Source organism: Cryptomeria japonica, chromosome 9, assembly GCF_030272615.1.
Source record: "Cryptomeria japonica chromosome 9, Sugi_1.0, whole genome shotgun sequence".
NCBI classification, from domain to species: domain Eukaryota; kingdom Viridiplantae; phylum Streptophyta; class Pinopsida; order Cupressales; family Cupressaceae; genus Cryptomeria; species Cryptomeria japonica.
In genome coordinates, this window is record NC_081413.1 from 34,382,859 (window position 1) to 34,410,367 (window position 27,509).

At 37.8% G+C, this 27,509-nt stretch overlaps 1 protein-coding gene across 5 annotated transcripts in view; it reads right to left on the minus strand.

Moving 5' to 3' along the window:
- LOC131045280 (trafficking protein particle complex II-specific subunit 120 homolog) overlaps positions 1 to 26,475 on the minus strand; it is a 207,232-nt gene extending 180,757 nt beyond the window's left edge. Inside the window, exons 1-2 of one of the 5 annotated variants that reach the window (XM_057978835.2) lie at positions 26,329 to 26,475; positions 25,371 to 26,117 (exon numbers count right to left, since the gene is read on the minus strand). In XM_057978835.2, the coding sequence (XP_057834818.1) occupies positions 25,371 to 25,781 (411 nt within the window). In that variant the 5' untranslated portion in view covers positions 25,782 to 26,117; positions 26,329 to 26,475. Of the gene's footprint in view, positions 1 to 25,370; positions 26,118 to 26,279 lie in introns of all 5 variants that reach the window. The other 4 variants (XM_057978834.2, XM_057978836.2, XM_057978837.2 and 1 more) reach the window with 4 other exon arrangements.
- Between the last annotated feature and the right edge of the window lie 1,034 nt (positions 26,476 to 27,509).

Sequence of the window (27,509 nt, forward strand, 5' to 3'; positions counted from 1 at the left end):
TGACCCTTCCAAAGGGTCCAAGGCGAAATCCTAAATAGAACCTGTCCCTGGCCATGATTTTTGGCGAAATTCTCCTTTCTAGCCATTTTGAGGGTCAAGCAAGTTTTGTCATGTTGAGAGGGGGATTCAAAGATAAAAGTCCATGTATGAAAAAGTGAAAAGAGTAGACTTAGGTGAAGGAAAACAAGCAAGTCAAGAATTTTGCTCCTGACCCTTCTAAAGGGTCCAGAGCGAAATTCTCAATTTCACCTAATTTGTTCATGATGAAGGTCAAGTTGTGGATTCCTAGGGTTTGGTGCAGAGAAGGATAGTGTATGCTTGTCTTGGAAGGCATTTTGGAGTAGAGACATGATAGAATTTGTCCTAAAATGCAAATTTCACTCTTGACCCTTCTAGAGGGTCCAGAACGAAATCCTTAAAAACTCCATTTTGCTCCAATTTTGCATCAAACTTGGTGTTGTTTGAGATTGAGGGCATCTTTAGACATGTATCTGAGCAAGTATGGTCACAAAGTGAGAAGAATTTGAGCCAAGAATGCAAATTTCGCTCCTGACCCTTCCAAAGGGTCCAGAGCGAAATTCCTAAGTGGTCTAATATTTTGCCTAGGTCCTTGAGCAAAACCTATTCCTTGGCAATTTTGGAGGTTAATGACTTGATCTTGGTGAGGTAATGTTGAGAATGAGGTCTGATTGGGCAACTTTGTCAAAATTCACTCCTGACCCTTCCAAAGGGTCCAGAGCAGAATTTTTATAAGGCCTGTCCCTGGAGAGGATATTGAGCGAAATTCCATTTTGATGTCTTCTCATTAATGATTTAAGGTGGAAAATGCTATGTTGAAACGAATATGTCTTTTGGTTTGTTTTGCAGATGGGAGGAGATCAGGCCAAGACAAGGATGACCTATTCCAATCCATCATCATCAAGGACATTCAAAAAGCATAAAGGTGGACTCAAGGTGTTTTGAAGCATTGAAAGACTACATGTGTTCAAGAAGTTGCCAAAACTTTCACTTCACCACACTAAGGAACCACATGATGACAAAGAAAGGCTTTGCCAACACTTTAGGACGAGATATGCTACTGGAGAAGGAAGACTTGACAATAAGGAAGCCTCATCAAGCAAAGGAAGTACATCATTCATCACGTCAGAGACAAAGGAGGATCAACCAAGACATAGACGTCAGACAAGGTGGCATCCCAGTCACAGCTCCTCTAGTCGGATTAGTCCACCTCAGCGTGTCCAGATTCAATGTACCTAACTCATCGGGGATGGCACAAACTTCGGTGTACCTACCCTTGCTTCCTATTGGTCCTCACTCCTGGAATGTATTGGCTAAGAAAGTTTGTTGTAACAAACCCTAATTAGGGTTTCTATCCTTTAATCCTAGCCATTGATTCTTAGTCAATCAGAGTCGTCAATCTATAAAGGGCTCCCTATATAAAGCCTTGGCTCCTCATTTGTAAAGGTTAATAGTTAATTAATAGTGAATAGTCAGAGAGTAGGAAATACTTAGAGTAGAGTAGAAAGAGAAGGCAAAGATTGTTGCCAAGATATTGTTGCAAAAGACTTGTAAACTTCATTGAAGAAATGGTGAATTCTATGTATCGATTCAACAATTTGCATGGTCTCTATACTTCTCAAATTTGATTTCATGTTATTATGTGAATGGAAGAAATTTGTATGATCAACTGTGAAATTCGTATATCCATACTACTAGCGGTTTGTTGATTGCAGACTTGCCTTGCGTAGTCAATTGGAATCATTCAGCTTAAGCTTAACTTCAATTATCGCTTCTTCATTGATATGCATCAACCTGATGGTGTCCATGCTTGTAGCGGTGATCTAAACATCATAAAGCTTTCCTCAGAAGATCGCACTAATCTTGTGGAGATGATCCTAGGATGTCAAAGCAAGACTTAGTTAGAATTTCATCAAAGGTCATTCATTGCTCTTACGTTCTTAGTGTTAGAAATAGATCCCATTCCAACCCTTTTCCTTTTTTCCTTTTTTCAAAATCAAGGGCCGGTGAAATTCCACGTTCCAGTAATATCCAAAGCAAATCAGACGTTCAAGTCATTGAAAGTCAGTCCCCTTGTGATTCCAGCAAAATCACATCATACCGCAAGAGCTTATCCAGATGTAGAGAACCTACATATCAGAACCTTGGAGTTACTCCGACTGATCCTTCGGCGAGAGCTTCAGTAGTCGGGAAACTTTGTTCAAGAGAGGATAAGGTACCTTTAGAAATTTTATTCTGTATTTGGTCGTGTACAAAAGACACATCAACAAAACCCTAATCTCAAACCCTAATCAACCTAATGATGGACAATATCAAAGATCTCATTCCTCCTATACATCTTTAAACCTGTGATCATTATTTTTTTGCTTAATAAGGTCTACAAAACCTTAGGCAAAGGAAATTTCTTGGGGGAACCTAACCTCGTAAGCTAACCAATTGATCAACTGACTGTTGCTGCTAGAAGCAAAAGAGGGGGTCCCCATTTTGATGGGGCGATGTGTGAAATGGTCACAACAAGAGGCTTCTCAATTCTTCTTAGCTCTATTTACTAAGGACTCTCCCCCCACGAATGAAGATAAAAACTCTATTTTAGATTGCATTCCCTCTTTAGTTTTGAATGAGATGAATGTGAGCCTCATTCGGCCCATCTCATTGTAGGAATTGGAGGAGGTTGTGTTTGAGATGAAAAAGGAAAAGCCTCGGGCCCTGATAGCTTTCCAATAGAATTCTTCCAAGAGTTTTGGGAGATTATCAAATTGGATCTCTTTGAGGTGGTGCAGGAGTCGCAAACAAAATAAAAAAATATTAAGAGCCATGAACTCTACATTTTCGCCTCTTATTCCCAAAAGGTATGGTGCTAATTGTTTGGACCATTTTAGACCCATTGCTCTTTGCAATGTGATTTATTAAATTATTACTAAATTGGTTGCTGAAAAAGCTTAAGCCTTGGCTCAATTCTTTGATTTTAGAAGAGTAGGGTAGATTTTTTGTTGGTAGACAAATTCTTAATGGGATTGTGATTGCCACGGAAGCCATTTATTCTATAGCGACCTCTAAGAAGAAGGCCATGTTCATCAAACTTGACATGGTAAAAGCCTATGATAGGATCAAATGGGCTTTCTTGCAAAAAGATCTTCTAGATTTTGGATTGGGAAGTGATTGGGTTAAATGGATCATTAGTTGTGTAACTTCTACTTCCTTTTTTGTTCTTATCAATGGTGAGCAATCTAGTTATTCAAAGCTTCTAGGGATCTCTGGCAAGGGGATCCTCTATCTACTTATTTGTTTATTATTATGGTTGAAGGTCTGGGAAAATTTATCAAGTCTCATGTTAAACAAGGGCTGGTTCAAGGTTGGAGTTGGAGCAATAGTTTGCCTCCTCATTCTCACCTTCAATTTGTGGAGGATATAGTTTTGATGGGCATGGCCCAAATCAATGAAGCAGTGAACTTAAGAACTTTGACCACTTACTTGGCTACCTTTGGTCAAAAGATTAAGGAGGACAAGTCATCTACTTTCTTCTTCAATACTGCTCGGCTTATTTAGAGAAGGACTACTCGGATTCTTGGATTTCAAATTAGCTTTCTTCATCTGGTTTATCTTGGGATTCCCATTGATGTGGGTGTAGCATCCTAAATTGTACTCCCTTACAATTTGGTCCACATTTGGGCCCTCATCTTAGCGTTCATGTCCCGAACCCGGACTAGGACCTAATTCTGCTCATACCATTCAATTCTAGCCTCCTTTCCTCTTTGTAAATCACATGGCCCTTCTGTTCTGGCACTAAAATGGGGTACGACCAAGGCATGGCACCATGGTCCTCAATAGGACCAGGGCATGGCGCCCTGCTCCTCTCAAATGGAACCTTAATTTGGCCCCTCCTAACAGTCACAATAAGCTAGCAAGAATGTGATATCCATGTCGGCCTATGTCAAAAAATTAAGATGTTTTTCGATGGGCAAGCATAAAAGGAGGTCCATTCCTCTCATTTCATAACCACAAGATCATAGGAGAATCATAAGGCGTCCAATCAATCCATATTCAAGCAACCTATCATTCAAGCATTCATCATAAAGCATTTCTAGAGATCTTCAAGGCTGATACTCTTCATTTACTCATTGTGGAGCAACATTACATCATTCATATGCAAGCATGTGTGTGTGATTAGGATTTTGTCATGTCCATGCCATTTCATACAACATATGTGGTCACATTCAAAAAGCAAAGCATCATTATCAGTCATTGCAAATTTGAGGTATATCTTTCCATCATTTATTTCAATATTTGCAACATTTCGTTCAAGCTTAATTCCTAAACCAGGGTTTGAATTAGGCAAACCCCTATTCCCAACCTTTTTCCCCTTCTTTCTATGTGCAGGAAACAAGTACGGAGCTGCAATCTTCAGAATAAGCATTATTTACAGTGACAAATCGATCCCCCATTGGAGTGTGAAAAGTTCGGAGGACCAAGGCGATGGGCACCACGGTCCCGACATTTTAAGAGCTCTTTCTGGGAACAGGTTCAAATCTGCTTACATTGCTCAAATCCAAGTTCATAGCTCAATCTCGCGACTGTAGTTTACTGTTTATGCATTCCTACTTCAATTTCTAGTACTTTTACCCTAATTTCAGCAATTCAACTCACAAAAGAGGGTTTATTAATTCACATCATCAAAAAAACCCAATCCAATCAGAATTCTCAGTCCTAATCCTTGTTGGTTGTGACTAGATCTATTGGATTGGAACCCTCTTTTGAATGTAATGGTCCTTAAGTAAAATTAGCGGTTTTCTTCCTTCTAATGGTGGAAACCCTAATTTTTCACCATCACATTTTGGTGAACCCAACTCCTTACACCTTTATTTCTAATTTATGTTCTCGGATCTGAGTGTTTATGTAATTTAAAATTCAAATTTACATTTACAAGTTTAATTTCTAATTGAATTTCAAAAATTTAGAGGTTAAATTCACAAAACCAATAATTTTTAATTCTAAAATTGAGCTTGTGGATTGTTTAAATTGGATTAATTGCTTCAAATCTGATTTAGAAACATTTCAAAATTTTAATTCAAATTCATAGATCTCATTTTAATCAAATTATATAAATTTAGAGGTTTCATTTACAAAAACCATAATTTGTTTTGGTTAATTTGATTTGTGGATTGCTTCATTTTCACACCAATTTTCAGATCTGATTTTCAAACATTCATAATGACACTTAATAGATCTGATTTATTTGCATTTTACATATGATTACCTTGCTTTTCACTTATATTTATCAAAATCATGTGTTGGATATTGACTTCTTTCATTTCACATTGCTTCTTTTCATTCATAGGACTTTGGCACATTGTGTTTTTAGAGTTTCCAAATTTCTTCCTTTCAATCAATTTGATCTCAAAGCTTTCACTTATAGTGCATTTTGTTTTATTATCATGTTTTTGGGAAAATGCATTTCATATGTAGATTACCTCAAAGCTTTTGTAGATCCCAATTCTAGAGAAGTTAATGGAAAACCTAATACTTGTAACTCTCCTAGGGTATCTAATGTGAACAAAGAGCTAATACTCCTATCAATGACCTCTCTAATGGAGAGCAAGCATTGAAGAGCAACATGGCACCATCTTCTTCTGATACGCATACCCTAGTGCAAGGGGGGCAAGATCCAAATATTGGTGTTTCCATCTCTCTAGATCCTCCTTATTCTCCTAGAGCCTATCTTAGTCATAAAAACATTTGTAGAGAAGATGATGTGATGCATTTTATTCATGATCTATCTCCCAACATAACTTTAAGCAAAGATGAGGCCTTAGATGATAAGGATCTTCCTTCTCAATACACTAAAGAGGATATGCATGATGAAAGAAAGGAAAATCCTCCTCCACGAGATATCCCTTCTTAATATACTTGTCCCTTTGTTCCTTCTACACATGCTTTAACTACAAACTTCAAAGAAATTTATTATAATGATCCTTTGCCTTTTCAATTAAAAGATTCTTATAGAAGTGGCTTTAATATAATATCAAAGCAAGGTTTCAGAGGATGAAAACTTGGAAAATTTGAACAAGGAATTAGAGTCCCTATAAACCCTCCTATGCAAACTAGCATAGAAGGCCTAGAACATGATCATAAATCTCCTATGGATGACCTCCTTAGGATTCAAAATTTCAAAGATCATCTTGCAAGACAACAAACCATTCGTTCAGCTAAAAGTGCTTCTTCAAAACCTCCTCTTTGTTCATATCACCAAACCAATGATCACACTACCAATAATTGCCCTAATTTTCAGAATACAATGAAAGGACTCATTGATAGAGGCATAGTTAAAATCATAGATGACAATCCTTCTTCTTCTAACAATCCTAATTCTACATCACAAGAGACAAAGCCTATTCCTATTGATGATCATGAAAAGTTAGCAACTAGAATCTTTTGGAAACTAAAGTATGACAAGAATGTTGTTTTTCCTTTTGTAAAATTTAGCAAAAAGCATAAAGAAGGTGATGAGCGTTGTCTTTTTCATCGTAGCTATTGTCAATCTCTTGGATATTGTAAAGCATTTAAGGAATTTGTTCAAGAACAATTTAGCAAAAAGCATAAAGAAGGTGATGAGCATTGTCTTTTTCATCGTAGCTATTGTCAATCTCTTGGATATTGTAAAACATTTGAGGAATTTGTTCAAGAACAATTCAATAAAGATCAAATACATTTTTCAACTGATATTGCTCTCTTTCTTGGTGAGAAAGTAGTGCCTTAGCACTCTTCTCACCCTCCATGTTGCCCCTCACCCTAAGAGAACTAGTAGTTAACTTAATTGGGGGTTCTTTGTCATAAGAGATGATGCTTTTTCAATTTCAAACATCTTGAAGCAGCAACATGGTCCATTCTTGCCTCTATACTTGGGGGCCAAGAACCTTATCCTCCTCTCTCTCTATCTAAAGTATCACTATTCCCTTTAGGGGTTGCATTTTTCATATTTTGATATCCTTTCTTGCATGAAATGGTATGTCTCTTATGACTAATCCCTCCTTGGGGGAATTTGTGATCTTTCCTTCTTTTTCTCTCTCTCTCTTTGAAGATTACCTCTTCTTTAGAGTTGCATTTTACATATCTTAATGTCCTTTCTTGCATTGGATATTCATTCATGCGAGTAAATTGTGCATTTGCTTGTGTTTATCCCTCCTTAGAGGTTGTGTAATTCTTCTCATTGTCCTTACACTTAGGGGGCAATGATTTCTTTCTCTCTCTCCTTTCTAAGGATCCACTTTTCCTTTGTTAGGTGGTGTTCATTTATGATTTGAGGTAATTCCTTGTGTGATGTTCTTGTTTGCTCAAGAATTCTCTCTTATGCAAGAGGTGTAAGTCCTTGGCTACAACTTCTTTTTCACTTGGCAATGTATATCTATTATAAACTTACCCCTTACATTGGGTCAAAAGTGTGTCATCCTTCATCAAGAATCCCTTTCACCTAGCAATAGGGGGAAGGTATGCATTCGTGTTTTCCTTCCCTTCCTTTGGTAGAAGATGTTATATTTGTTTAAGCAACTCCTCTTGGAGGTAGATGTCTTTTGAGGAAAGATCTCTTCTACTCCAAGGATCCCCTTTCGACTTGTTGCAAGATATCTCTTTTTCAACTATCTATCCTTGCTTGAAGAGTTTTGCCTCTTTAGCTTGGATTTATGACATTGTTACCTAAAGGATATCTCCATGGTGTTGAAGGCAGGTATCCTTGATTCTAGCTTCCTTAAGACATCAACATAGGGCTATGTTGACATCTTAAGGGGGAGGCACCCATATTGCCCTCTTTGTACTATATTGTATCATATTTTTGCATGTCTTAGACAGGGTGTTCATTCTCGAAACAAAGAAAACAAACTCTTACACGAGATGCTTCATGCCCAAAACCAGACGCAGCATTTGATATATGTCTTAGACGGGGTATACATTCTCGAAACCAGAGGAAACAAACTCTTACACGAGATGTCCTCGAGACCAGGCATGTATGTCTTAGACGAGGTTACACATTCTCAAAACCAGAACAAAACTCTTAGATGAGATGTTCCCGAAACCAGACATTCGCCCCTTGGCACTTGTGTTTGCATTATATGTCTTAAACAGGTTGAAGGACACTCGAAACCAAAGGAAACAAACTCTTATACAAGGTGCTATACACTTGAGACCAGACATCACTTGCACACACACAAGGATGAGTGGAACTAGTAGAACATGGCTAGACTATTCGTACTCTCCTCCCCAACACGGATCACCTAGAAAAACATATCTAGGGGAAAGTATCCATGTCTTTTCTCATCATTCTTCCCATGGTTCACCTAGAAAAACACATCTAGCGTGTATTTGTGGTCTCTCTTTCCTTCTTCTCATGAACTCATAGCTTTGCTATTGCTGGTTCATGGATGCGTGCTTTGCTCTTTTATGTGATCGCTTGTGTCCTTGAGATGGCATTTTTCAAGAATGATATTAGTGGTAGAGACATTTTGATATCGAGGTCTCTTTGGCTAGTTGACTTGAGGTCTTGATTTTGGTCTTTAGCTTTTGTGTTGTGTCTTTTGCCTTTTTGTCTTTGTTTGTCTTTGTTGGCCTTTTTGTTTGCCTTTTTGTTTTGTCTTGTTTTGTGTGCCCTTGCATATGTTTCAGTGAGTTAAGATCCTAAGATTGGGGGCTTGGTCCCTCGAAATTAGTGATGTATTATAGTCCTTGTGATCATGCTCCTCATTGCTCCTCTTCTTCATCTCTCTTTCGTCTACTTTACCGTGAGTATTTGCATAGGCTCGTACTCCTGCTAAAGTGGGGGCTAAATGTAGCGTCCTAAATTGTACTCCCTTACAATTTGGTCCACATTTGGGCCCTCATTTAAAAGTTTATATCTTGAAACCAGACTAGGACCTAATTTTGCTCATACCATTCAATTCAAGCCTCCTTTCCTCTTTGTGCATCACATGGCCCTTTTGTTCTGGCCCTAAAATGGGGTAGGACCAAGGTGTGGCGCATTGGTCCTCTCAAATGGGACCTTAATTTGGCCCCTCCTAACAGTCACAATCAGCTAGCGGGAATGTGATCTCCATGTCGGCCTATGTCGGAAAATTAAGATGTTTTTCGATGGGCAAGTATAAAAGGAGGTCCATCCCTCTCATTTCATAACCACGGGATCATAGGAGAATCATAAGACCTCCAATCAATCCGTATTCCAGCAAACTATCATTCAAACATTCATCATCAAGCATTTCTAGAGATCTCCAAGGCTGTGTATTCTTCACTTACTCATTGTGGAGCAACATTACATCATTCATATGCAAGCATGTGTGTGTGATTAGGGTTTTGTCATGTCCATGCCATTTCATACAACATATGTGGTCACATTCAAGAAGCAAAGCATCATTATCAGTCATTGCAGATCTGAGGTATATCTTTCAATCATTTATTTCAATATTTGCAACATTTCGTTCAAGGTTAATTCCTAAACCAAGGTTTGACTTAGGCAAACCGCTATTCCCAACCTTCTTCCCTTCTTTATGTGTGTTGGAAACAGGTACGGAGCTGCGATCTTCAAAATAAGCATTATCTACAATGACGAATCGATCCTCCATTGGAGTGCGAAAAGTTCGGAGGACGAGGGTGACGGGCACCACGGTCCCAACATTTTAGGAGCTCTTTCTAGGAATGGGTCTGAATCTGCTTACATTGCTCAGATCCAAGTTCATGGCTCAATCTCACAATTGTAGCTTACTGTTTATGCATTTCTACTTCAATTTCCAGCACTTTCACCCTAATTTCAGCAATTCAACTCACGAAAGAGAGTGTATTAATTCGCATCATCAAAAACCCCCAATCCAATCAGAATTTTGAGTGCTAATCCTTGCTGGTTTGTGACTAGATCTATTGGATTGGAACCCTCTTTTGAATGTAATGGTCCTTAAGTGAAAATTAGCAGTTTTCTTCCTTCTAATGGTAGAAACCCTAATTTTTCACCATCACAGTGTGATCTCAACTTAGAGAGTTTTGGTAGGATGTTCTAGATAAGTTTCACAGGAGGGTAAGCCATTGGACTGGTAGATGGCTTTTCTCTGTTGGGTAAGTGACTCATTTGAAGCCGATGGTTCAGGCCCTCCATGTTTTTAGATGCTTTGTGCAGGTAGCCCCTTCAAGCTTTATTAAGGAGTCTGATGCCCTTGCTCATCAATTCCTATGGGTGAGCAATTTGCTCTCTTCACAGTGGAGCAAGGTAAAGTGGGAATCTATTTGCAAGTCGAAGCAAGGAGATCTCCAGCTTAGACCTGCAAATTTGAATGGTCAAGTCTTTGCCGCCAGATTGTCTTGGCGATGGTGTACATGCCAGGATCAAGATTGGGCTAGAATTCTTACTCGCGAGTACCTTTGCGGGATGAACAATATGTGTTTTGGTGTAGCCTTTTGGGGAAAGGATCTATGGTTTGGGACACGCTCAAAAGAGAGGCGAAGCTTTATCAAAGAGGGTCTTTTTTGGATTTGTAATAAGGGAACTGATGCTCCTTTTTGGTATGATTCTTGGGATGGTTATCCCCCTATCATATCAATGTTTCCCTATTTACAAGCCCTTTGTAACAATCTGCATGAAGCTGGTTAGAGTAAGGTGGAGGACCATAAAACTGTTCAGGGTTTAGGTCAAGTGGAGGTCATTCGTTGGAAGGATCCTTAGGAGTGGTCGTCGGGAGGTACTGAGGAGGCTTGATAAGAGTTGGCTTGCTCTAGCTTAGGGTCCTGATCCGAATGGCAAACTCTTGGTTGCCTCAAGTTACTTGGAGCTGGATAGACAATTGTATGGGAAGGTTGGCATTCCTTGGTGGAAGTGGGTGTGGAGCAAATTTTCTTGGCCCAAATGTAACTTCTTATGCCTAGTGGTCCAAAATAGGTACCTTACCTAGGAGAATTTGCAGAAGAGAGGCTTCCAGGGTCTTATCTATGTTGTTTGTAATATCAGTGAAGAATGTGGTTCACATCTCTTCTTCCAATGTCCTTACTCTAGGGAGATTCAACACCTCTGGTGGGGGGCATGGAATCATGCTTGTGTTCATGCCACATCTTTGGTTGAGTTATGGGAATGTTTGGTTAGACCTCCAACTAAGACCTCTTTTCTTCAGGTAGCTTGGGTTGTTGGCCATACTTTCATTATTTGGCATCTTTGGTTAGAAAGGAATTAAAGGATCTTTTAAGATTCAAAAATGGTGGTGGCTCATTTATGGCGAAAGATCGTCAATAGGCTCCAAAGGACACTATTTCAACAAAATGTGATCTTTCGGTTACAGTGGATCCTAGTGATTGGGCTATTATAAGGAATTTGAATATGGTTGACAGTGGTTTTGGCTCTTTTATAGGTAGAAGACCTCAACGGGCCAAAAAGAAGATTCATCGAGAGGGTCAGTAGCTTCCTCCTCCTTAAGGAGTTATGAAGGTAAATACTAATGGCTCTTCCAGGGGGGGACCCTAGGCATGCGGGGATTGCTAGCATTGGCAAGGATAGTGCTAGAGGTGTTGTGTTTTTCTTCTCTATCTATAAAGGGCAGCATACTAAAAACTTGATGGAGGCCCTTGCTATTGTTTATGCAGTGGAATGGATGGAAAAAGATTATTTGTGAATCTAATTGACAAATTGTGGTGGATATGTTCAATGAGAAAAGGTTTGATGGAGTTAATTGGCAATTGGCGTTAGTGGTTAAACAAATTTTGAGTCTGAGCTGCTCTTTGGAATATGTTTCCTTTCGTCATATTCCTAGAGAGTGGAATAGAGTGGCAAATTGCCTAGCTAAATGAGCTTTTGAGCATTTAGAGAGGTGGGATGTTGGTGATTAAGGACTCTTGTCCCCAAATTATTCTCAAGATATAGAAAAGTTAATTAAAAAGGACAAGAATATGTAGTTGGTTCTTTTGTGGGGTTCCTCTTGGTACTTTTTGTTGATTTTTGGTTGATATTTGGTAGGCCTGTGGCCTTTTACTTTGTAATCTTTCTTTGAGTTAAATAAATTTTTACCCCCTCTTTTCAACAAAATAATTAAATAATATTTTAAAATAAAATTATGATTAAAATTGTAGATTTTCGGTAGCTCCAAGGTGTTTTGTTTTGTAACCAAGCCTAAACTCCTTAAGCAAAAAATTAAGCACTCGAACCTCAACCACTTCAAAAATATCTTTGCAAACAAGAATTAGATTTGAGCATTTGCACTCATTAGAGGATGAGGCCCTCAAAAATGGTATGGATCAAATTTGCTTCTCCAAAGAAAAGGAGCTGATGTAGGCTTATGAAGACATCCTGGCCAAGGAAGAGGTTTTTTGGCATCAAAAATCAAGGGAGACTTGGATAGATGTTGGTGATAGAAATACATAATTCTTTCACATTGCCACTAAACAAAGAATAACTATTAATAGAATAGAATCTTTGAAGCTTCCCAAACAGACACAAATGGAGGATCCAAAGGTCATCATCAAAGAAACGGTGATCTTCTTCTCTAATCTTTTAAATAACCGTGATGGCTCCAAACTTTTGGCACAACAAAAACTTATTGGCAACATACCGGCGTTGAACACAACAGCCTAGAGTAGAATGTTAAATGAAATTTTTCAGCTTTAGAAATTATGGAGGCAATCCTCCAACTGCACACCGATAAAACACCAGGGTCGGATGGATTCCTTGCTATATTCTTCCAAAAGTGTTGGAGCACAATTGGAGCTGATCTCACAAAAGCCATTGAGGCTTCCTGGAACTCTGGGAATCTCTTAAGGGAAGTAAATAAGGGCCCTATAGAAAACAACGGTCATTGCCCGTGTCTTGGGTGGATTTTGAAGCAAAAATCAAATTCAGCATTGGATCAAGGATAAATGAGACATTGGTTCCACTGAAACATATTGTTTGCCGAAAAACTTTTTTATGGTGGACTTCAATAACCCATACCAATCATGATGCCATCTTGGTCAAAGGTCTTTTCTGCTTTGATGATCTGTACGTTTTTGTTCAAAACTGGGCTTTGAACTTCAACCCAAGGGATATGGAACCCTCTGTAGGCCCCTACTAGATCAAATTATACAATCTTTCCTTTGAATATTGCTTTGAGGCCTATTTAAAATGCATTGGGCACAATCTGGCCCAAACCCTAGATCTCGACATAGGAACATGTGACTCAGCACTTTACGCTCAAATCAAACTCATATTGATCGCCAATCTACCAAACTCAATAAGGCTTGTTTCCTCAAGCGGGGCTTGGGAGCAAATAATTGAAAAAGAAGAAAAGAATTTTTTCTGCCTAAGATGCCATCGTAGAGTGCACTTCGAGCATTCTTGCCCTCAAGCTCCACCAATGAAATGGATTCAGAAAACATTCCCAAGCATCAATTTGAATGCCTCTACCTCCATGGCCCCAAGGCCTGCGAGTAATTGTGATGATTGCACTCCGAACATAAAGGCAAACCCCTCCAACTCTACAATGGTGTCCTCACAATAGCCCAATCATGCAAGCATGATGCCTTCTCCACAAGAGCCAAAGCCCAATTTGATATCTGCCACAAACCACTATGGACATTTTGGAAAACATCCTGGCACATGTTGAGATCGTTGATCCAAAGATTGATGTAGAAACTAATGAAGCGAATTCCAAACAAGAAAAGGATGACGACATTCTGTACATCATTGAACCAAGAACCATCAGCCAAACGACTGCGAAACTTCTGAACACTAGCCCATCCAGGCCCAAAATGGGAAGGAAGACCAACCGCCAGAAAAGGGAAGAGGTTGCCTTTCTAAAAGAACAGGCCTCCATTATTCCTTACCCATTGAGATCCAAAAGAGATGCCTCGCTTGGAGAGAGATGAAGATCCTCTCCTACAACGTTAGGGGATTAAACGCCCCTAACAAGCCACACATGATCAAGCGCCAATTGGACCTTCAATTGATCGACATAGTTCTAATTCAAGAATCAACGCTCACAACTAGAGATGTCACTCTATTCATAAAATACTACAAATGTTGGGATGGCCTTTTCAACGATTTGATCAACGCCTTGGGTAGTCAAAGTGTCATGTGGAAATCAAACAGAGTAATGATCAGATACGAAGAAATCAAGAAAAACTAGTTGAAGTTCTCTATCAAAGGTTTGTCCTCAAGCCTTCAATTCAACCTGTACAACATCTATTGGCTTGTCAAAACAGAAGATAAGAGGGCTCTGTGCGATGCACTTACCCAAGACTTTCATTCCTCTTTTGGGCCTTTCATTGTCGTCAAGGATTTCAATGCAATCTTATGCCTGACTGAGAAGTTGGGCAAAATTGGAAGGGTTATACAGTCACAAGCTGATTTTGCTGCCTTCGTCCAAAGGAACAGCTTAATTGATATAATTCTAGCTAATGGTAAATATACCTAGAACAACAGAAGAGACGGTTTTACAAATATTGCTGAGAGATTGGATCGATTTCTGCTATCTGATGCTTGGTTAGGTACCTCCTTGCAACCATCTTCACAAATCAAGACAATTCCAATCTCGGATCATTTTCATGTTGAACTTTCAATTGTTGAAGACACCCCTCCACCCAAATGCCAATTCTGATTCGAAAGGCAAGACTTGCTTGGTCTCATGAAAGACTGGTGGGCAAAATTAGATATTTTGTCAGAACTAAGATGTAATCTTTAATAAGCGATTGTAGTTTCTAAAGGATAAACTTAAAATTTGGAACAAATCCTCCTTCAACAATATCTTCGAACAGAAAGCAAAACTAAAATTAGCCCTGAATGAATTAAGCGAGAGTTATTCAAAATGGTATGACACACGAAGAATATACTTAAGAAAAAACTCTTTTGGTAGACTGTAATGAAATTCTAGCCAGAGAGGAATGCTATTAGCATTCAAAATAAAGGTTAGTTTGGCTTCATTAAAGCGACCCGAATACTAAATTTTTTCACAATACTGCAAAACTGTGTCCGAGCTGGAGTAGGATTACCAAAGTTCATCTTCCCGATGGACAAATTCTAACTGATCCAAAAGATGTTCAAGAGGTTGGGGTCCAGTTCTTCCATTCATCCTTGGGTGGTGTTTGTATGGTGGAAAAGTGGGCGAATAAAACTTAATATGTGAAAATAACGAGAAATACTAGTCCACACACACACACAGGACTTCTTAGTGCAAGCTATGGAGTAACGTAGTGTTACTCAGCTTCCCAAGGAGGGTCCCATGGTTCTCTATCTCACAATGTCCCTCAAACCAACGTTTTTGCTCTCAGATTACTGAGCAAAATGGTTTAGGGATGGCAAATATGAGAACGAGAGATGCTTTTGATTGATTTTAGTATGAGATGTGTTGTAAGCTATGTATGATGCTAAAATGCAATAAACTAGATGATAAGATGACGAGATTAGTATGAATACTATCCTAGCATACTATATTTAGTCTATGATTGAACTAAAATGATAAAGAAAGTAATCTAAGCATGCATATTAGTCTAATTTATGATCTAAAAGAGGCTAAATGATGAGCATATATGAAATGAAAGCTTGAAAGAATTTGAGCATAAGCGTAATGCTTCAAATTTGAAAGATGATTGTTAAAAATGGAGGAATGAGAGCTCTATTTATAGCATAAACAGGGCAATGGATGGTCAGGATTGAAAGTTTCAATCAAGGGCCAAGTTTGAAAGTTGGGGATCCATGTGCACAATTGGCACCAATAAAATGGTGACAAATGTCAACATAAGATTGGGTTGAAAGAAGGGGTTGGAGACATTGAATGCCTGAGAAGACCTCATGGTTATCTAGAGGCTAAGGGTCAAGTCTAAGTTAGGTTTACCCACTGGATTAAGAGTTAATCCAAGAATAAACCTTTGTGCAAATGATTAAGAGATAATCATGGTCAAAGCATTAATGGCCTGATGAGACCTTTGGGTTGGGTAGAGGTTGAGTCAAAACAAATGTTTTAACCATGTGGGAGAGTTTGAATCAACCATTAATGGTTATTGGAGACTTTGGGGATTAAGTGGTTGAAGGTTGGAAGCCTTCAATGGTTTTCAAAGACTTTAAGGGTTTTGGTGGTTGAAGGTTGAAAACCTTTAATGGTTATCCAAGACTTTGGGCCATTTGAGAAGTGACCTCCCTTTGCTTAGGGATGTGACAAAGTTTAGAGGAGGGTTAGGTTAATTAGAAGCGATTAGAAGATTCTAGAAGGGATTAGGAAGAGGTTTGGGATTTTGCAAGTGGATGGGGGGGATAATAGGATTTAATTGAAATAATTTAATTCATTCAATTTGGTTGTAATTAAATAAATTTGATTTATTCAATTTACGATAACTATCTAATTAAATTTGAATTTAATTAAAAGTGGATAGGGGGGATTTAATTGAATAAAATGATTTATTCATTAAATGGTATAGTGAATTTTATTTAAATAAATTGAGTAATTTACTTAATAAAATAGAAGAATGTGGATAATTTAATTAAATTGGATTTAATTAAATAGAGAAATGAACATAAAGTATTCATTTAGGAATATGGTCATTTTTATACGTCTACAGTGTTGATTGTGCCAATCCTGTTCACCTAGGAATGTTGGACCATATTCCCAGACTTATGTCAGAAGACAACAAGTATTTGTGTTCCCCTGTCACACTTGAGGAAGTTAAAACACTAGTTTCCAACTTCACCCCAACAAGGTGTCGGAGGCCTGATGGTTTCACTACATTAGCCTTTCAGAAATGTTGGGATTTCATGGGTGAGGATATTCTTTGTGTGGTGGAAGATTCTAGACGGAAGGGCCGAGTCTCAAAAGATTTGAATAATATAAATATCACCCTCATCCCCAAGAAAGTGGAGTGCACCACCTTTGCAAACTTCAAACCAGTATCACTATGTAACACCATATACAAGATTATTACAAAGGTAATGGCAAATAGATTGAGAAATGTCCTTCCAAAGCTTATGTCCCTGACATAGAGTGGTTTCGTCCCAAAACGCAAGTCATTGTCACACATGAGATACTCCACTCCATCAAAAAATACAATTTAAAAGGTATTCTTCTCAAGCCTGACATAAGTAAAACTTTTAATCATGTTCGCTAGCGCTTCTTGATTAAAATTTTGGAAAAGATGGGCTTCAACAATCTTTGGATTAAACTAGTATTCGGTTGTATCTCCTCACTTTGATACTCAATTATGATCAATGGGGTCCCCTGTAGCTTCTTTGAAGGAGCTTGTGGCCTCCATCGAGGTGACCCACTCTCACCCTTTCTCTTCGTGATCATGGTTGATTTGCTTAGTCCGAAAATCTCAAATCTTGCTTGCCTAGGGCAATGGAATGGAATTAAAATCATCAATGGCTTGGACCCTTTCACCCATCAATTCTTTGCAGATGACACGTTGCTCTTTGGGAAATCCTCTCTGGAGGAAGCAAGAACAATTTGCAAAGTTCAAGAATTACTAAACTGGCAAGGACCTTTACCAAATAACGTTCAGGACATTTATGTGTGTTGGGCCTTGCTCAACCGAGGCTCCCTCTAGTTTGGGCTCTAGTATGTCATCCCAGCCATGATTTTGTGGCACTTGTAGAAAGAAAGAAACGCAAAAAAATTTAATGGCATTGAAACCTCATGGGATACAATCTTTAACAAAATAAAAAATTGCCATTTGTGAACACCAAAACACAATGGCCAATCACAAGAAATGCAATTTCTTCTCAACCTAGGATGACCGGATGACTTTCGCTTGGCCCCACCTTTGTAATGGACACCCCCTGTTCGGTACTAAATTTATGTCCTTTTTACTTAGTGTAATTTTGTCAAACAGTTGGCGTGCAAGCTGACTACTGGATTTTTTTGGTTCTTGATTTGCTATAGGATAAATTTGGTAAACTGATATTTATTGTAAAGCTTTCAAAGTTTATTCAATATAAAAATAACCAAACATATCAAATACTAAAAACAAGAGGATTAATGCTGATGGTATTTATTTAATTCCAACTCCAAGCATACAAATCAGATTTGAAGAATATTACAGACCATATGATAATAAACAAATTCAAACCTGGACTCCACAAGTATAGAACCTGCTGAAAACACTGTTCATGCACTGTAGCTACACTATTCACGGCACTGTAGCATTTTTACTATTCACGCAGCACTGTAGCAAAACACTATTCATGCGGTACTGTAGCAAAAACACTGTTCACGCGGTACTGTAGCAAAAACACTGTTCACGCGGTACTGTAGCAAATCACTATTCACGCGGTACTGTAGCAAAAACACTATTCACGTGGTACTGTAGCAAAAACACTATTTTCAAATCTGCACTTTCAAACCCCTGTAAAAACATCATGCGAGAGCACCAAATGAAGCCCAATGTGTTTCCTGAATGAAAACACCATTAATCCTCCTGACTGTGTCTTTCAACAACGAAGAGAATGCTAGCAAAGAGGGATTCCGTCCTCCAAGCCCAATAAGCAGATTTCTACGAAATCCAACAGCATAACATTAATTCATCCCAGCCTATCCCAAAAGAGAGCTCTCAACCTCCATTTATATCTTCTCCCTGGATGCAAACACTTCATTTCCTAAATGTGGGATAATACAATTAGAATAAAATATTATTTCCCACAATGTACCATTAAAGGGAACTTTTAATATTTTAAACATTACTTTATATTCCCAACCTTATAAAATAACGATAAAGTTAAATATTTAATTTAACTTTACACTTTATCGTTAAATATTAAAACATTGTTGATAATCCCTTTAAATCATTGTCGCCTTCAAATATTTTTACTGATAGTTATGCCAACCAGGGAAACACTAAAAATTTCAAGTCACTGCTTGGAGACTAACTTACTATAAATAGTAAGTGTCTAGAAACCCTGTCAAAGCAGCACCGATTGGCCTGAAATCGAAAACACCTAGGCCAAAACACCTCAGGATCCCATCAATGTCCTTGTTAGCCTTCGGGACCATGTCAGAATAGGCTAACGACACCCCATATCATGTTGCGCTAAAAAGGGGACATTACAACCTTATCAAGCCTAAAGGAGATTTCTTGAAAATCAAAAAGGACAGATCGAAGGTGAGGTGGCACTTACCTCCATCTAGAAGGCTAAAGTTGAATTTAAACGGCACATTGAAAGGAAACCCTGGTTCTTCCGGTGCTAGATACATGATTCAAAATGACATGGTCAATTAATTTGGGTTGGGGTGATCAAACTACTTGAGGGGACAAACAATGAGGCTGAAATCTATGTGCTTCTCGAAGGGCTTCAAAAATGCAACGAGCACAATATCAACCAGATCAATATTGAGGGCATGTAAAGTCCCCATTTGGGATTTCCCTTAATTTAAAACCTGAGACAACCATTCTAACCTCAAATTAGAATTGTAATATATCAATAAATATAATTTTATCAAAATTAGATATATTTTACTATAAAATTCTAAGATTAATTTGAATAATGGAGCTTATCATGATAGCTTCCCCCATTTGTATACTTGATATGACTTCCTTATACACTATGCCATAATCTTCAAATAACTCCCTTAACAGATGTATGATTTCTCCTTTCTATATGAATCTTATATTACACAAGATTAAAAGATTATTCTCCCTGTTGATGTACTGATCAACTGAGCTATCTCTAATATATTCATGAAATATATGTACAGTATCACATCAAACAATTGTCCGATATGAACCCTGATGATGATATGAACCAATCGATCTGAAAGTAGTATGCTGCTTCAGATGCTTGCCAAACTAGTTTCTACTTCCAATAATGGTTTGATAGGATATTAACTGTCATTGTTCCTGATATTTAACTCCTCCAGCTTATGCGGTGAATTCAGGTCCGATTGTGGTTCTTAAAGAATCGGTCCAATGCTGATTCAGATTTGTACTAATCTGTCCATGCATATGAAATGAGTGGAGCTTTCCCTGTTCTGTAAAGTTAGTTCCTCATGTGTTTGGTATTTCTGCCGCTCTATTTGAGAACTCAGACTGGAATAAAATAAAAAATATCTCCTCCTGATATCGAACTTGTTCTATAACCCATCTTTATATCCTGTTAGACTATGCCCCCCTCTTCAATATAGAGCGATGCCTCTATATATCTTGCCGGATGAATGAAGAGTTGTGTTTCAAATGATATCTCCCAAATCTCCTATCTTTCCTTTCAGACTAATCGCACCCTTTGGCGATTAATCGATTGGTAGTTCTTCCTTAATCAATTACTACTAATATGGTGATAACCGTTTTAACCCTCCTTAATCGCTATCCTCATGGATCCCCTATTAATCACAATATCTCAGAATGCCACTATCTATCAAAATAGAGATTAATTTCAGTAGTAGCTAACCCCTGTGCACAAGGACTAATTTATTAATTAGTCTCTTGACTCTTAACAGATATTCGATGTCTTTTTGTATATTTCTTTTTTAACGAATTGTCTTATTAACAGCTGATACGGAAGCAATATGTTTGCTTGCCAAGTATGACGACTATCCTTCTTCCACGTAACTATGATACTTGGCTATTACATATTGTTTTGCTGTTCAATCATATTAGTCGATGTTATACAAATCAACTTCCCTTGGTACAAACTGCTGTCTTTCTTTTAATGCATGTATTAATAATTAATGGTTGCAAAGGCAGACAGATCTGATATGAGGAATTATAATCGATAGGATGTAGCCAAGAGGACTTACCTTCAGGTTGATAAGTCTTCATTGTTATACCAATAAGGTATATATTAAATCTTGTTTATTTATTATTATTAAGATTTTATTTAGTTCATTCTATTCATTTATTTGGTTAAATATATATATATATATATATATTTTAATTGTATTATTATTTATTATTAAATTCTATTTTAGAGTGGGCATTATCATGTTTTGATTGTTTAGATGGGGACATCACAGGGTGACTTGCTTTTAATAATAAATGCAGACACCTCAAAACACACTCCTTGCTGGAAGTTTCAAATGTGGATCAAAAGCATCCATTCGCTTTTGGAAGGACTCCCGGACTACACAATAAAACATCTTCTTAGAGAAGCAAATTCGGCAACAGATTTCCTATCAAAAGCTGCCATTGATCAAAATCAATGTACCATTACTAACGAAGCTAGCGCTTGGATTGGTCTTCACAAAATTATAACAAAAGATTGTGGCAGTGTGGCAAGGGCTTCTTCAAACTCACAAATGCATAAATTCCTCATTTATCTGGCAATCTTTTTTTTAGCGAAGGACATCAAATCTCTCCTTGGGATTCCATGATTTCTCTGTTCAACAGCACAATGTCTCCTCTTGTTTTCCAACTCAATCAAATGAGTTTGGAAAAACATCTTCTCAGGGGTCTGATCAGTGACGCGATTTGCATTGAAGCTGCAAATAAAAATCAACATCTCTCTCAAACAATAAGTCTTCTACAAGATGGCCTTTCTAGGAATAACATGGAAACTCACACACTTCCTCCAAATTTTGTTGACCCCTGCTCAGATTGACAGAACACAGGAAGTCATAGAGGGCATCCGAATTTCTCAGCTCTCTGTAAGCAGGAAGATATGTAATTTCTTCTCTTTATTAATGAAAGGGAGCTACCCCCTCTGGTAGCAGTTTGCCAAAAAAAAATATGAATGCTTCAAAAAATCAGAGGAAAAAAGAGTTCATGTGACGATACCACAAATCCCAATACAAGATTATAGAAATCTTCCCACCGAAATTCAAAAGGCCATGTCTGCCATGAATTTCATGAGCATAAAGAGTGTAAACAAGGTTAACTTGAATTTTGTCAACCATCCTCGTACAATATCACAAAATGCACAATCTAAGACAAAAGTTCCTGGCACAAGTTCTATGCCAATGATGATGAGTAGGGCTCCTATTATACCTAATAAGAACTCGTCAAGTGTATGCACTTGACATACACTTGACAAGTTCAAGCTCCGGCAAGAGGTTGGAGCACTACTGCTAGAAATAGCACTACGACTAATGTTTTGATGTCAGATAATACACAACAAGTTAAAACTTAATTGCAATGTGCTCCCTCTGCAACTATACATTCCTTTTCTCACGATCAGCTTATTGGTAAGTCTCAAACAGTCAATGGGGATGATTGCTTATCAAAAGGGCAACCCCAAGCATTCGATTCTATACAATCTTCTATGGGCGGGTCTTTTGCAGGAATCGAATAATGGAAACCAACAATTTCTCAAGAGTAATTTCACACAGAAATCACCATTGTGCTAAGTTAACTGATCTTCTAGTAAACATTATTGAAATTTCAAGTTAATAACATTTACTGTTTATCAGCAAATCTGATTGCTATCTTTAAAAGAGATTTAATTGTGCAAATTTAATTAATATCAGAAATATCAATTGGAAAAAGTATAGTTTCTGGTGTATATATTATTATATGGAAATTGAAAATTTAAACTTGATTGGATGTTACGAGAAGGGTTAAAATGTTCAAAGTTCAAACAGGACATTATAGTGCATCACTCGCAAATTCTTTCAATTTAAACCTGAGATATGATATTTTTCTCTAGTCCTTGTATTTTACACAATGCTTTTTAGACATTTAAAATCTATTCTTCTGAATGACACAAAGAAACCCTAACTAGAAAAAAGGTACACCGGGCTGAAAAAAGGGTTTGTCTTTTGCAAATACTACAAGAAAAAAGTTTCGAGGAAGCATATACGACATGTCTCAAATGCCACCTTGCATGCATACCTGGTCATGATGTTGCTCTTGTTGATTGTAACTAGGTAGAATGCGGATTCCAATTGCCTTAAGGCAAGATTGGAATCCGCCAAGGGCTGGGCCCTTCTCCTCTCACACGCTACTCTTAGGGCTGGGCCCTTCTCATCCCACACGCCACTCTTAGGGCTGGGCCCTATACATCACGCACTCCTTAACACCACGCTACTCCTCAATTCCACGCTACGTGCAAGATAACATTCTTACATGAATAGGGCCGACCCTATCTAATAAAGGGTTTCGGTTAAAGTGATGCAAATAAATTAAAGGTTATTAATTCATCATAAGCCGACTTGATTAGGAGTGGTTGCTCTCCTATAAATAAGACATATACCTCTCACAATATAATCAATACAATTTTCAAGTAAATGCGAAATATATCTTTCTTGGGTAGCGAACTCCTTTGCAAGCAGCAGATCACAACGAACTTCATTCATAGGCAGCAGATTATCAGTTAGGTCACAGCGAACTCCATGTATGTGCAGATCTAATTGGTGATCACAGCGAACTCCATGTATGTGCAGATCTAATTGGTGAACACAGCGAACTCCATATCTAATTGGTGATCACAAGTTATCATCAAAGACAGGGATCTCCATTGAAGGCTCAAGCAAAGGACTGTGAACTAGTTGAAAGGTGCATGCACAACAAGACAAGTTAGAAGGACTGTAAATCATGATCACTGTCAACAAACTAGCTGTGTAGTCTTCTATATCATCTTCCTTGTGACTGCAACTTCTATACTCCAGATAAGTGTGTAATTGTCAATTGAATCTAAAACCATAATCAGATCTGAGGATCTTTTCTGGCTGAGTTTTTCCTCCTAGGAGGTTTTCCCAGGGTAACTTTGTCTTGTCTCTTTTGCATTCATTTCTTACTATGCTTAAATCTGAAAACCAATAAATCTAATTAACCTAGTTAGAAACAAATTCTGAGTTTCTGAGTTTCATCTAATCTGAAAGTACTAAAATTAACAGCTCTATGCATGGGCAGTGTATCGGAGATCGTGAGGATGATGACTGTCTTTCAAAGAGTTTTGACCAAAAAAATTCAAAATAAGAGAAAGAAGAAAAAAAAAGAGAACAACATTTTACCCCCCTCCATGTTTTTTGACCCATAAATCATCTTCAAGTGGTCCACAAAGTTGTAAGGGTTCAACTCTTCTAGATTCATGTTATTACATAGCTCTCATTATGGATTCATTTCCAAACTTTGCTCGAGGGTGCCAGTTGGAGCAATGACAAGTACAAGGCTGCAATGGTGCTATTGCAAAATTTTGGTAATTTTCCAATATTCTTGATAATTTTTGGACTCTTTTTCAAATATATGAGAATAAACATGAGTAAAAAGCAAAATGTTGACATTTTTCAAATAATTTAAACTAGCCTTAAAAGAAAATTTTAATTTCAATTGCCTTATATTTTATATAATTAAAATTAATAATTATAATCAATGGTAAGATGATTTGGTGTTACTAAGCCAGGATATTCAAAACCTAGCTATTCAAACTCTGAGCCAGCTGCACAGTGTTCCTGGCTGTAAAGGCTATTGGAGAATGTTTACACACATATACTCTAAGGAATGCAACAGAAGACCTAACAAAGGTTGAATGATTTAGTTTACATACACAACAACTTCCACCTTATTTGCAAACAAATCATGGCAACCAATTTAAAATCCTACTATTCATTGGATAATGTTGATTAATAATTCACACTTTTGAGTAGATTATCAAGCACAAAGAGAAGGATTTATAAGATCAATCAGATCAAGAGGCCGAGGCAGCCTCCATGGGGGAGGAAAATGTTAGGGTAGAACCAAATAGAAAGGCTCCTACTCTTGCAACTAGAACATGTTGTGGCCAAAGGCGGCAACACATTGGTTCTGGAACAACCAGTGATGGTGCACATAGCAGTAGTTTCTCTCATGCTTATTTTATGATTACCATTATGCTTGTGCTTTGTTTATGATTCTCATAATATTTATATTTTTGACTCCATGGATGTCAAATAAAATGAATTTCGTCCTTTCACTCAATCTTGAACGTTAATATACAACCATAACTGAAGCCTCTTTGCTTTATGTGCAAAGGTGTACCTGAATTGTGATGAATGCCATGTAAAAAAGCATTTAGGTGGTTAATTATATATATCACTGATGTTGTACTGGTTTGGAATGCATGATAATCCAATTGACTAAACGATATAAATGTTTAAATTTGTGATTTTTAACTTGCTAAGTCTGGGTCTATTACTTGCATTGTGATAAATATTTTCAAGATAACTTATAAATAGTTATTTGTACATATTACTGATGTTGTTTTGCTTTGAAACGTATAGAAATCGAATATATTAAATGAAATACATGTTAAAATTCACCATTTTCTTTAACTGCCAGTCCGAATTTAAATTGTAACCTAATAAGTCCAAGCTGAGTCAAGTTTAAATGTTGTGATCATCATCATCATAAGCGTTCCTTGTCTCAAAGTTATTGTCAACAACGCATAAACTGTCAATTAACACTGAATTCCATGTATTTGGGTGCTACGAAGAAAAAACACGAATTTCCTTTAAGGGAAAAGAAATTAAGAAACCAACCTGGGAGTCACTGGGATAGAACGCAAAGCATCTGGTAATAAGAGCTGCAGGGTAGGCCTTGCAAATTGCAGCAAACTGCTCACTCACGATCCCTAAATCTGGCGACGAAGGACAGTGACAAAGCCCAATTACTCCCAAAACCTTCCTACTGGCCTGAAAATCCTCCCATGGGCTCTGCTGAGCTCCGCCAACCAAATACTTAAACCTCAGGCTCCCTGTGTCCCACGGCTGATGAGCAAAGGGGCTTTTCTGGTGCTCAGTATAGAAAGAACTTATGCTTGAAAGATCAATCTTAGTGTGCCGCACGACAATGGACACATAGTCCCTCATGTGACTGCCCGGCATGTGACCAACCGGCCGAACCACAATGCGAATCATACAGCCCCCTTCCACGCTCACGTCGGGCTCCATTTTTGGTAAAAAACTAGATATATTTTTTCCTCTCACTAGATTAAGGAAATCATATTTTCATACTTGGCTTACTGTAAATCTCGACTCCAGTAGTTATTTTGGCAAAACCCTGGCACAACTTTTACACTTCAGATCAAGCGAAGTATATTTTCATAATTAGTTTTCTGTAATTTTCAGCTCCATTTTCTGGCAAAACCCGGATATAATTCACCAGATCAATTAAAGTACATTCTCAGTCATAGCTCTCTGTATGTTTCGGCTCCATTTATTTTGGGTAAACCCTAGTGCAGTTTTTCCTTAGTCATTCAACGCATTTATATCTTCATATTTGGCTTCCTGTAAATGTCAGCATAGAATATAGTCAGTACATAAACAGTCATTTCGATTCCAGGTAAGCAATTGCAAGGTATTTTATTTCGATTCGCGAAATCCTCAACCGGGTCACAAAATATACGTATGCTGATAATTCAGCGAAGAAATAAGCACGTGGAATAGGACCTGAGCTCTATTATATTTATGTGTTACACATCTCTGGTTCGAATACTACCGCTGAAATCCACCGTCAATAGTTCGCAGACCGATTACAGTCTAGATCCCCGGGATTAGATTGCCCCTATTTAGTCTCCTTTGTAGGAGGGAAATTTTTATGCAGTATAGATAGCTTAAATACATGGGTGGGGCTCCTCTTACTTAGATACCTCCTATTAAGGCACCAATCGGGCTATGCTCTTCTTTAATAGATTAAGAACATAAGGACCACCAATCCCACCACCTTGACCTCCTCTCTAATCATTTACATGATGCTCCTCATCCTGGTGCTCCTCCTGATTGGCCCTTTGATTAGGATTGAGTCACATACTCTTCCAGGTATCACAAGCTCTTAGGAGGCATTCTTCATAACACAAGATTTCATGGGTTAAGATTAACATAATCATATATGTAAGTCATAATAAGGAAATGATAATACAATGATAAGCATCATAGAACACAAAAGTGATAACACAATGATAAGCATCATAGAACACATTATAATAGGCACATGCCACTCACACCAAACATATTGAGCGCATATACACCAAAGCTCCTAGCGTATGAACATGTGTTGTGATACCAAATTTAATGCACCACCAAGGAACCCTAAGGATATGAGCCACAAACACATAATAATACATCAAAATGTTTTTTTGTTGAAACATTTAAGTATAAGATATGTAATACATAAGATAACAATAGCCCAAACCCTGAGATTACAACAACTTATCGATATGCCACAATGCACTTATAGAAGACTTAAGTCATGAAATGTCTACTAACCATAAGGAAAGGTATTCAAACATGTATGGAAAATTCTACAAGGTGATTGACACATACAAGACCCTCCAAGAAGTTATAAGAGTCTACTTGATGGATCTGGCAAGCACCATCTTGCACATGAATGCCATGGAAACCACCCAAACTCATTTGAATCACCCTTGGAATTCTTTAGAGGTTCCCTAGATATTTTGAGCCCCAATAGATATCTTTGGTGAGATCAAACTGACCCTTTAGACCCCCGAAAACCCTATCGGACTCACTTATTAGACTGGTGCTAACAATAGACTATGGAACATATTCATTACTATGGCAGGATAGAACACTAGTGTGACATGGCCTAGTCCTTTTGACAAGCTAGTGTCCAAAATCTATGCCCTAGTCTAATTTCTACGTTGGTCTCCCTTGCTGCTAATT